Raw genomic sequence first — 13,275 nt, 5'->3', positions numbered from 1 at the left:
ACACACACATCCATCCACACATATACAGACACAAGCACACATATGTAAAGGCCCATGTTCAGAAGAGACTTTCCAGACACAAGAGAACTTATAGGAAATTGCAACTAAGATTACATAAAATATCACTCACTTAAATGAAACTAACAAGGGAACCTGCCCATCGCACCCTCCTCACATTCACTTATAAATTGGCACAGTGGATAGGCCTTGAAAAACTGAACACAGATCAATCGAGAAAACAGGAAGAAGTTGTGTGGAACTAAGAAAAAATAAGCAAAATATACAAACTGAGTAGTCCATGTGGAAGATAGGCAACATGAAGGACACTGTGAGCAGAGGAGCGCTGTGGTCCCGTGGTTACAGTGAGCAGCTGCGGAACGAGAGGTCCTTGGTTCGAGTCTTCCCTCGAGTGAAAAGTTTACTCTTTATTTTCACAAAGTTATGATCTGTCCATTCATTCATTGACGTCTCTGTTCACTGTAATAAGTTTAGTGTCTGTGTTTTGCAACCACATCGCAAAACCGTGCGATTAGTAGACGAAAGGACGTGCCTCTCCAATAGCAACCGAAAACATTTGATCGTAAGGTCATAGGTCAACCGATTCCTACACAGGAAAACACGTCTGATATATTATATACGACACTGGTGACGGCATCTGCGTCACATGACAGGAATATGTTGTCAACCCACCTAACTTGCACACTTGGCGAATGGGTAAAAAGATTCTTCTACCTTGCCCGATTTAGGTTTTCTTGTGGATGTGATAATCACTCCCAAAAAAGTGATGAAAACGTAAGAGTTTGTCACAAACTGCAACAAATGATTGCAACAGTTTCACAGTCGCACAGTTTTCCCTGTGCTCTGTCAAAACATATGTTTTTTACGTTTTCAAATGTGTAGACCGTCAAATCCTGCATATGTCCAAGCAAATCTGAACATGTCCTGGAATTTTGGGGAGCGAAGTTGATTATGTGTGAGTGCTTGAACTTTGATAATTGTCTGAAAATAAAAAATTAAACTTTTTACTCGAGAGAAGGCTTGAACCAAGGACCTCTCGTTCCGCAGCTGCTCACGCTAACCACGGGACCACGGCGCTCGTAAGCTCACATTCTCCTTGATGTTCCCTACCTTGCGCATGGACTACTCTGTTTGTATATTTTGCTTATTTTTTTATAGTTCCACACAACTTCTTCCTGTTTTCTCGATTGATCTGTGTTCAGTTTTTCAAGGCCTATCCCTGTGCCAACTTATAACTAAATCTGAGGGGGGTGCGATGGGGAGGTTCCCTTGTAAGTGTATATTGCTGTTTGAGGAAAATACACCACTAACAATGAGTGAAACCAGAAAATTAAAAATTAACATAAAAGTTACTCGCAACACAGTGCTTCTCATTTTCAGAGTTACACATGATTTTTGCATGGATAAACGTTATCCTAAACCTTCCAGCTGCAGCAAATCTATAGTTTATTCTGTAAGTATCACACTGTAGCACTGTACCTCTTTAAACTATTTTCCCCATCTAACCATAAATAAATATTTCATAAGAATAAATCTTCTCCAACTTCCAGCCACACTCAATAATTATACATCCACAAGCTTTCAAACAAGTGCCCCATGGGCATTGTCAAATGGTAACTGTCTGCTGTGTGCTTATTGGCCTCATACTTATATACTCAAGTGTACTTGTTGTGATGCCTCTGGTGACTTTCCTGTATACACTATGACTGAGATGTCCACTAGGTTTTAAACGGACAAGGTCGTCACCCTCTTTTGGGTATGGCTGTATCTTGAAAAGATTGAGTAGTTATACCACCGCAAAACATGCATTAATATATTAAACACACAGCATTCTGTGTGAATATATGCAGTACATTATTCTACAATGTAATGTTTGAAATACTTTTTATTCCAACTAATAATACAGTAACTGGGACTACTAAAATCATCTACAAATGACCTGGCTTCAATATAACTGATGTGTCAACAAGAGTATCTTGGTGGCATGGAGGAATGCATTGTACTTACATGCAGAACACTTACACAGATGCACTCATCCAGTCTCACCTAAGCATCTGCATTTGACTTTAAGCACCACAAACCAATATGTGGGCAACATGCAATTTGTTTTATTATGAAACAAGATCAATAACAGCTGATAAGAGAAGAAAACTGAACTTAGAAATAATTAGTATACACAAGAAAAGCAAATATAAAAATATCCAGAAAGGGGAAAAAATTCATAAATCTGTGGTCAGAGAGAAAATTCTCACAGCCAACATACTCATTCAAAAATAAAAAAAGTTGAAGTTTCAGTTTCAAAATGGTAATCCAAATCAGTGGGACAAAATAAACTGACAGGATTAAGAGGGGCTGTGGCTGTGGCAGAGGATGTTCAGAAGAGACTTTCCAGACACCAGAGAACTTATAGGAAATTGCAACTAAGATTACATAAAATATCACTCACTTAAATGAAACTAAGTACCATAAAATGGGCTACGTATGTAAGGTGTTACTGAAGGCCTGAGAAAAACAACATACACAATTGATCAAAAAAATGAATATGTGTATCATGACAGCAAAACAAATTTAATTGTTTTTAATTAAGATGGTATAAGAGAGGTTGAGTGGGCAGTATAGGAAATAAGGGGAGACAACAAAAGTGCTATTAAGACACAAGGTTTCCAAGTGGACTGAAAGGTGATGGAAGGGCAAGGGAGATGATGGTGAGTAATTATATTCATATTATTACTATTACTATTAATATTATTATTATTATTTAGTAGAATTATTCTTCGCACCAGTAGTAGTAGATAATGGAGATTAATAAGGAGGAGGAAGTTCAGTGTACATATATAATTAGAGCAGGATGGATGAATTAATGTAAACTGTCAATAAATGGCTTTAAGGTTAAACAGTGAGTTGCAGGAAAAGTCATGTATGTACAGATATTAAGCATAAATGATGAGTGCAAGTATCAGAACACAAGAATAATCTAATAATAATTCACATTATTGATGATTATGGTATTGCTCTAAGGCACTGACTGAATGTCTCACAAACTTACGAATGTCTCATATTGGAGTATTAAGGAGTGTTAAGGCAGAAGGGAATAATTCTCATTTTCATGACTACTTACTGGTTATAGCAGCATACTTGGTTATTAAAGGCAGCAACATGTGGATAAGCATGGACTAGATACAGAACCCTTTACAAGCATGTATCATGAGAAACTTTTTGACATGAGGAAAGGCAATTTTCATGCATGGTATTTGTAAATGGGATTAAGGCATCACATATAGCTCAAAGTTTTGATGTATTTCTGGGGAAGGCTCTGAAGCCAGCGTACATCCAAAATAGTACTATTTGTGTTTCATTGGATTTGCAAGTCCTCAAAGACACACAGAGATGTTGAAAGCTTAATTAACTTAGGTTTGGGGTCTTTAGGGTCTTCTCATTAATCTTCATGGACTGTGAATGAAAGTCACTCACTAAAATAGCCTCCCTTATTGTTTCAAATAGTAGACCCAGCGATAAGAGGTTGTTTTCACCTAACAAGTATGACATTTTTTATGTTACTTACCCATCCTTCGCAATTTTTCATTCTTCTCTGGCCTACGTGCTGTCTGCCCATTGTTGGGAGATGAACGTGGCCTCACCACTTCCAAGTCTGATTTTCCTCTCTGTAATCCTCCCTCGACATACTTTTTCCACTGATTGTTGGAAACTTGTCTGCAATACAAATAAGAAATTTAAACAAAGCACAGTCAGGACGGATAATTTAAAAAATGGACAAATGAATGAAATGGAAGACTTACCTGAAGGCACTATAATCAGTTTGCTGACTGCTGTCAGACTTTTTTGCATTAGAATGAGTACCGACGACCCTGTAGACTACTTGAGGCACCTCACCAGGATTAAATGATGCAGACACTGTTTTTTTGTTGTTGGAGCCAACAAGCTTACTACTCTGCACAGTCTTCTGATGCTGCTGCTGAAAATTGTATTTTATCTTGTGATATGACGATATATAACAGAAAGAACAACAATTCAAGTCATGACACAATAACACTCTTCCTTTTACAACAACCTGTCACAAATGGAAAGAAAGTAATGTGTGCACCAGCTATTTGTGGGACATGTTAACATCATGCAAATAGACAATATATACAAACAGTGTCTTGCATAAGGCAGAATTTCTCTCCAATTTTTCTTTGCAAACACAGGAATTAAGAAGAGCTACAACATCCAAAAGATAGAACAAATAGATATTGAAAAATTCTATGTAGACTGTATACAGAATAGGCAGTAAAGATAACCCACTCCCACGCACTGGGAACACTGAGCAGAAGGTAGGTACGTAAACAAGAACTGGAACATCGTACCTCAGTTATATGACAAAACACTGCCCACCCTCCTCCCTCCTCTCCTGCCACACCCCCTCTCATCTCTCTCTCTCTCTCTCTCTCTCTCTCTCTCACACACACACACACACACACACACACACACACACACAGATATATTTATTTTTCCCAGTGTTGAATGTTGAGACCTGATTGGGTCACAAAAAATTTAAAAGAGGAATTAACAACTTCCCTGTTGGGACACCATAGTGGGTCCATGTACGTCTCCTGTGCTCTGGATAAGAATGCAAGCTTGAAAACTGAAATACTATCTTCCAGTACTTGTCTGCATTCCAATCTACCATTCCACAAGTCCACAATACAGCAAATTATTATATTTACTCATTTCTAGCATGTCATTAACACACTATTTGCCATTAACAGACTATTTTGACCACTCCTCAGACTTTACTAGTGACAGTAATCGACCAAGAATCCACTGGAAAAAAATTAATATCAATAGCTCAGATGGGAAGTCAGACAATGCACAGAAGGGAAGATTGAAAGGTTGGCGGAATATGTATAAGAGCTATACAAAGCAAACATACTTGAAGACAATAATAGTGACAGAGAAGAGGAAGTGGACAAAGGTGAGATGGGAAAGATGATACTGAGCAAAGAACTTAACAGAGCACTGAAAAGCCTAAATTGACACAAGGAACATGGAGTAGACAGCATCCCCTCAGAATTGGGTAGAACATACTGCCATAATACTACTGCTCCAGGTATGCAAGATACATGAGACAGTCAAAATACCTCCAGAATTCAACGAGAATGTAATAATTACATTTCCAAAGAAGGCAGGTATTGATAGGTGATAATATTACTGAAGCATCAATTTTATTATTCATGGCTGCAATGTACAGGAGAATTATTTCAAGAAGACTGGAAAGACTGGTAGAAGCCAACCTTACGGAACATAACTTTGGGTTCCAGAGAAACGTCAGACCTATAAAAGAAATAACTGACCCTTCATCTGCATCCATACTAAGCAAACCACTGTGAAGTGCATGGCAGAGGGTACTTTGCAGTATTCCTGCTATTGGGGCTTCTTCCTATTCCACTCACACATGGATGTGGGAAGAAAGACTGTTTAAATGCCTCTATGGGAGCTGCAATGTGTGTAAGTTTGTGTTCATGATCCCTAGAGAGTGATCCACAAGGGGTTGTAGCGTGCCGGTCGCGGTGGCCGAGCGGTTCTAGGTGCTTCAGTCTGGAACCGCGCGACTGCTACGGTCGCAGGTTCAAATCCTGCCTCGGGCATGGATGTGTGTGATGTTCTTAGGTTAGTTAGGTTTAAGTAGTTCTAAGTTCTAGGGGACTGATGACCTCAGATGCTAAGTCCCATAGTGCTCAGAGCCATTTGAACCATTTTTGGTTGTAGCATATTCCTAGAATCAGCCCTCAGCTTATATATATCTGCAGAGCTTTAAGTGCTTACCTTTTCCTGTAATTTTTTTTTAAGGAGTTTACTCACATGTTTCTGTAAGTGTAAATTCATTTAGTCTGTAGTGCAGTAGTTGCTCACTCAGCAGCCAGCTAATTAGCTCATTAATGCATCAGCATCCATTGGTGAGACATCAGGAGGGTAGCAAGTTGCATATCTAGGACTGTCTGCTCTTATAGTTAACTTCTTCAGTTAGTCTTCCTAGGAAGGCTAGGATGTGTGCTTGCTGCTTGCAGATGCAGGAGGAGCTGGCTGCAGTTCGCAGACAGCTGAATGTGCTTTCGGCTATGATCAGTCACCTTCAGACTGCTGCCTCGGCGTGTAGTGGTGGCGGAGAATCTGGCGTGTCACATGGGACACCTCAAATGTCACTTGTTTTGCCCATGGGTTCTGCTTCCGAGGCACTTTCTAGTGCACTCAACGCGGTCTGGAGAGTTATGTGCCTAGTACGTGGATAAAGGATGGAAAATACCCACCATGGTTTAATAACAAAGTTTGGCGGATGCTGAGGAAGCAGTGGCTGTTGCACCCTTGGTTCAAAAGAGAATTTGCAAATGATGACAAGCAACAGTTAGTAGATTCATGCATCTGTGAAAAGACCTATGTACGAAGCATACAACAACTACCTCAGTCACACCTTAGCAAAAGATCTGCTGAGAACCTGAGAAAATTCTGGTCACATGTAAAATCACTAATCGGGTCTAAGGCTTCCATTCAGTCCCTTGTTGACCATTTTGGTGTGACAGTTGAAGACGGTAAAACAAAAGCTGAAGTTTTAAATTTCACATTCACGAAATGCAAACTGCCTATTGGCTTCTGTCTCGGGTTCTTCGGCCGACGTTCATCTAATGATTTTTCTGACGTTTTGCCAGCACGAGTGGCTGGCATTGTCAAAGCTTCACCCTCCATTGCCGGTGGTGAACTGGAGCCGAGCTCGCGGGTGCAGACTATATGTACCTGGCGCGCCAACGTCCGAGGGCTTCTCCGCGGTCATTTCCGGTGCGGTTCTCCTCTTGCTACCTGCGACGGTCGTTCGCTGCAGTACGGGAAGCCAGGATCCGTTGACCTTAAGGCTTTCCTCTTTCTTGTTCAAACTGTTCGCGTGTTTTTGTATTTCTACAGCTTCTCTGAACAAGCGCGTGTGATAATGCTTCTCTACAGCCAGAACTTCCGTGTCGGCGAATTTTATTACGTGGTCGGTCTCATTCAATGCGTGCTCTGCCACCGCAGGTGGAGAAATCGGCCGCGGCAGAGCACGCACTGAATGAGACCGACCACGTAATAAAATTCGCCGACATGGAAGTTCTGGCTGTAGAGAAGCATTATCACACGTGCTTGTTCTGTGAAGCTGTAGAAATACAAAAACACACGAACAGTTTGAACAAGAAAGAGGAAAGCCTTAAGGTCAACGGATCCTGGCTTCCCGTACTGCAGCGAACGACCGTCGCAGGTAGCAAGAGGAGAACCGCACCGGAAATGACCGCGGAGAAGCCCTCGGACGTTGGCGTGCCAGGTACATATAGCCTGCGCCCGCAAACTCGGCTCCAGTTCACCACCGGCAATGGAGGGTGAAGCTTTGACGATGCCAGCCACTCGTGCTGGCGAAACGTCAGAAAAATCATTAGATGAACGTCGGCCGAAGAACCCGAGACAGAAGCCAATAGGCAGTTTGTCAACAAGTGGCCACGAAAGCCTTAACAATTTTGTATTCACGAAATAGTTCAAACAGGAGAATCATACAAACATACCGTCATTTGACCATCAGACAGACTCCAGTATGGACCACACAGTGATAAGCATACCTGGTGTAGAGAAACAACTGAAAGTTTTGAAAGCAAATAAATCACCATGTTTGGATGGAACACCAGCTCAATTTTACAAAGAGTACTCTATGGCTTTGGCCCCTTACCTAGGTTGCATTTATCATGAATCTCTCGCCCAGAACAAAGTCCCAAGTGTCTGTAAAAAAGCACAGGTGACTCCAATATATATGAAAGGTAGAAGAGCGGACCTGAAAAATTACAGACCAATATCTCCAATTTCTTTCTGCTGGAGAATACTTGAACATATTCTTATTTTGAATATAATAAACTTTCTTTAGAGTGAGAAGCTTAAGTCCATGAATCAGCATGGTTTTAGAAAACATCACTAACACGAAATTCAGCTTGCCCTTTTCTCTCATGATATACTGAGAATTGTGGATGAAGGGCACCAGGCAGATTCCATATTGCTAGACTTCCAGAAGGCATTTGACATGGTGCCCTACAGCTGGCTGGTAACAAAGGTAAGAGCATATGAAGTACGTTCACAGATATGCGAGTGGCTTGAAGACTTTTTCAATAATAGAACCCAGTATGTCGCCTCCGATGGCGAGAGTTAATCAAAGACAAGGGTATCAGCAGGAGGGAAGTGTGATAGGACTGCTGTTGTTCTCTATATACATAAATAATTTGTCTGACAGGGTGGGCAGCAATCTGCGGTTGTTTGCTGATGATGCTGTGGAGTACGGTACGGTGTCTAAGTTGAGTGACTGCAGGAAAATAGAAGATGATTCAGACAAAATTTCCAGTTGGTGTGATGAATGACAGCTAGCCCTAAATGCGGAAATATGTAAGTTAATGTGAATGAGTAGGAAGATCAAACATTTAATGTTCAGATACAGTATTACTAGTGCCCTGTTTGTCACAGTCAAGTTGTTTAAATATCTCGGCATAACATTGCAAAGCGATACGAGGTGGAATGAGCATGCGAGAACTGTGAGAGGAAAGGCGAATGGTCAACTTCGGTTTATTGGTAGAATTTTATGAAAGAGTGGTTCATCTGTAAAGGAGACCACATATAGGAAACTGGTGCAACCTATTCTTGAGTACTGATTGAGTGTTTGGAATCCGTACCAGGTCAGATTGAAGGAAGACATCAAAGCAGTTCAGAGGCGGTCTGCTAGATTTGTTACCGATAGGCTCAAACAACGTGCAATTATTACGGAGATGCTTTGGGAACTCAAATGGGAATGCCGGAAGGGAAGGCAACATACTTTCTGAGAAATACTATTGAGAAAATTTAGAGAACCAGCATTTGAAGCTGACTGCCAAACGATTCTACTTCCTCCAACATAAATTGTGTGTAAGGAGCTGAAGATAAGAGACAATAAATTAGGACTCATACGTAGGCATACGGACAGTCTTTTTTCCCTTGCTCTATTTGCAAATGGAACAGAAAAGGAAATGACAGGTAGTGGTACAGGGAACCTTCTGCCATGCACCATATGGTGGCTCGAAGAGTATCCATGTCTATGTAGATGTAGAAGAAAGCTAGTTCTTGAAATTTTGTAAGCAGGCTTTCTTGAAATAGTTTACATCTTATCTTCAAGTGTCTGCCAGTCCAGTTTCTTCGGCATGTCTGTGACACAACCCATGAGTGGCATGTCTGTGACACAACCCATGAGTCAAACAAAACTGTGACCATTTGTGCTCCCCTTCTCTGTATACATTCAAAATCCTCAGTTAGTCCTAATTGGTATGGGTACCACACACTTTAGCAATATTTTAGGATGGTTTGCACATGTGATTTGTAAGCAATTTCGTTTGTAGACTGATAGTGTTTCCCCAGTATTTTATGAAGAAAACGAAGTTTGTTATCTGCTTTACCTATGACAGAGCCTGCGAGATTGTTCCATTTCATATCCCTACAAAATTTTACACCCATGTATTTGTATAAGTTAACTGATTCCGACTGTGACTAATTGATACTGCTGTCATAGGATACCACACTTTTTTGTTTTATAGGCAATCTTTGCACCATTTTGAAATCTTATCAGTATATGACTGAATATTTGTGCAGCTTTTTTCAGACAGTAATTCGTTATAGATAACACAATCATATGCAAAAAGTCTAAGGTTGCTATTAATATTGTCTGCAAGGTCAATAATATGCAACATAAATAGCAACTGTCCCAACACACTGCCCTAAGGCATACCTAAAGTTATTTTACATCTGCCAATGACTCCATCCGAGATAACATGCTGCATCCTCCCTACCAAAAAATCTTCAGTCCAGTCACAAATTTTGCTTGACACTCAATATGATCATACTTTCAATAATAAGCACAGATGTGGTACTCAGTCAAAAGTTTTTCAGAAATCAATAAATACTGCTTCTAACTGACTGCCCTGATCCAAAACTTTCAGGATGTCATGTGAGAAAAGCGTGAGTTCAGTTTTACATAGCTTATATTTTTGAAATCCATACTGATTGGCATGTAAGAGGTCATTATGTCCGATATACCTCATTATGTTTGAGTAGACTGAACAGACATCCCTGTTTCGATGAGACAATTACAGTTTTCACATAAATGTCCTTGTGTCCTGAGAAAATCATTTGGGACACACACCTGTCCCAGTTTTCAATCAAGAAACAAAATGTGCGCCTTAATAGTTTTCACATATTAAAATATTTGTGAATAACAAACTTCCTACAAGCACAACACAATAGAAATATATTTTCACAATATATACCACATTTTCTTTTAACTTATCTTATGACTAACAGAAGAGTAAGAGATGTGTTGAAAAGAAAAGCAAGTATTAATTAGCCCTGACAGCCATCCTTAACTTGCCGACCTTCCACTTTGTGGTCCTTGAGACATGTAAAAACAAAACCAAAGAAAGTATAAAAAAAGTATCACTTAAACTACTTCTCATAATGGGACTGCAGCCATATGGAAGTTAATTTTGTGAAGAATGTGAGCAATGCAGCGTGTGTTAGCAGTGCTTATTGAATATTATTTGGCATGTATACATGCTTGCCCTAAGAGTCAAACGATAGGGCGGTGCATTGTTGGCAGATTTAACTCACTCAGTGTCAAAGTTTCAAGTCTACTGGTTTTTGGAACAACTGACAAAAATTCTGACTTAGAAATGAAAGTCAACACATGATCACCTGTGCGGACATAGTTAGTACCTATTACAGTTAGTAGATAGTGAAAGTGAATATTAAACTAAGAAAGTGTGGTATCTGGTCAAAATGCCCAAACAGAAGAGTTCATTTCTTAAAGAAAGTAACATAAATGATAAAGTTGAGTGTACAGCATGCAGATAGATGTTTTCTACATCTACATCTACATCTACATCCATACTCCGCAATCCACCTGACGACGTGTGGCGGAGGGTACCCTGAGTACCTCTATCGGTTCTCCCTTCTACCCCAGTCTCGTATTGTTTGTGGAAAGAAGGATTGTCGGTATGCTTCTGTGTGGGCTCTAATCTCTCTGATTTTATCCTCATGGTCTCTTCGCGAGATATACGTAGGAGGGAGCAATATACTGCTTGACTCTTCGGTGAAGGTATGTTCTCGAAACTTTAACAAAAGCCCGTACCGAGCTATTGAGCGTCTCTCCTGCAGAGTCTTCCACTGGAGTTTATCTATCATCTCCGTAACGCTTTCACGATTACTAAATGATCCTGTAATGAAGCGCGCTGCTCTCCGTTGGATCTTCTCTCTCTCTTCTATCAACTCTATCTGGTACGGGTCCCACACTGTTGAGCAGTATTCAAGCAGTGGGCGAACAAGCGTACTGTAACCTACTTCCTTTGTTTTCGGATTGCATTTCCTTAGGATTCTTCCAATGAATCTCAGTCTGGCATCTGCTCTACCGACGATCAACTTTATATGATCATTCCATTTTAAATCACTCCTAATGCGTACTCCCAGATAATTTATGGAATTAACTGCTTCCAGTTGCTGACTTGATATTTTGTAGTTAAATGATAAGGGAACTATCTTTCTATGTATTCGCAGCACATTACACTTGTCTACATTGAGATTCAATTGCCATTCCCTGCACCATGCGTCTATTCACTGCAGATCCTCCTGCATTTGAGTACAATTTTCCATTGTTACAACCTCTCGATACACCACAACATCATCTGCAAAAAGCCTTCACCAATTCCGCCAACCACCTGTACGAACTGAGGATGACCTCTGAACCCAGACGGCAGGAGTCATTGGTGCCGACATGAGCAACAATTTTCAATACAGCAAGGCAGGAGAAGTGACACAAAAGAACAGCTCCAAAAGAAGGAGCACAAACAAGTGTCATAGGCATCTACAAGCAGCAAGAAGACAAATTCATTTTTTAAGAAAAATGTTCTAAGTGCCGGATTTAAAACTGGCTGCTGAAGAAGGTACATTTGTGTATCATGCCATCTATCACAATCATAGCGTTTGATCAATTGACTGTACTTCTTTCATCATTAAGCATTTCGGCAGGCCTATGTATTGTTGTGCTAGAACTAAAAGTAAAGCAGTTGTTGTTAATGTGTTTGTGCCCTAAGTTATTACAGCACTAGCTAATGAATTACAAGGGGGCAAAATACATTTCTATAATGACTGATCCATCAAACCAGGGACTAATGACCTCAGCAGTTGAGTCCCATAGTGCTCAGAGCCAGCCATCAAACCAAAAAGCAATGAAAACTATTCCATTCGTGATTCAATATACATTCCTGGTTTTGGCATGAAAGTAAAAATTTTGAATATTAGCAATGTTCCAAACGAAACAGCTGACACATAAATTCAATTTATTGCGAAAATTTTGACAAAACATGGTTTAATGGGTGAAGTAATTGCATTTTCTGCAGAGAATGCAAACACCAATTTTGGGCGAGCCAACCATAATGGAATGTAGAATATTTACCAGAAACTCAAGAAAAATTAAACAAATCACTTGTTGGTGCTCACATTTTGCATAATAGTGTTCAATCAGCAGCAGAGGATCTGTAAATTTTGAAAACAATCACCTCAACATCAATTGGCAAATATTTTGAAACATATAGTGTTAAAATCCATGCCTTAAAAGAATTCTGTTAGTTTACCAAACACAAAAAAAAAAGTGGCTGCTTTTTTCTTCCTGCCTTGCAGAGGGTCCTGGATATTTTTGTCCCTTGACCACCATCCTTAAATTTTGCAAAATTTCATCTCTAATAGCTTGTCGACATTGTGGTTGAAATTATTAGAAGGTCAGTTACAAGTCATTGAGAGACAATATATCTACTCACTGATATTTCTAATTTAATCTTATACAAATGTTAATTTATAGAAAGGTCAACAGATTCATAACAGCTGCAGTTAAAGAAATGTTGAAAAATCTTGTGGGAGAAGGAATAATTACAGAAAAAGGGTTCTGCAAATCATTCGATTTTTATGACTGTGTTAATTACACAAAGTGGACCTTGGGCCAGTATTCAAACATTCATTGTCTATCTTGGATACATTGCAACAATCTACTTCACTCGACTCATGTTCAGGATTGCCTTAGGTTTTTGTCTCACTATGGTATTCCTCTGTCTGCTTTCAATGAGAAGTCATTATTTTATGAAATTGAACATGTTAAGAACACAATGAGACAGCATATAAAAGGTTGGGTCCCTA

General features: G+C 39.8%; 1 protein-coding gene across 1 annotated transcript in view; it reads right to left on the bottom strand.

Moving 5' to 3' along the window:
• The window catches only part of LOC126248102 (protein sickie), a 687,677-nt gene that overhangs the window by 109,008 nt on the left and 565,394 nt on the right, over window positions 1–13,275 (bottom strand). Inside the window, exons 13-14 of the mRNA XM_049948773.1 lie at window positions 3,816–3,991; window positions 3,581–3,729 (exon numbers count right to left, since the gene is read on the bottom strand). Coding sequence (XP_049804730.1) covers window positions 3,581–3,729; window positions 3,816–3,991 — 325 coding nt within the window. The remainder of the gene's footprint in view (window positions 1–3,580; window positions 3,730–3,815; window positions 3,992–13,275) is intronic.

This window comes from Schistocerca nitens, chromosome 3, assembly GCF_023898315.1.
Source record: "Schistocerca nitens isolate TAMUIC-IGC-003100 chromosome 3, iqSchNite1.1, whole genome shotgun sequence".
NCBI classification, from domain to species: domain Eukaryota; kingdom Metazoa; phylum Arthropoda; class Insecta; order Orthoptera; family Acrididae; genus Schistocerca; species Schistocerca nitens.
Note: the sequence above shows the minus strand (reverse complement) of the source record. Positions and strands in the feature narration are given on the sequence as shown.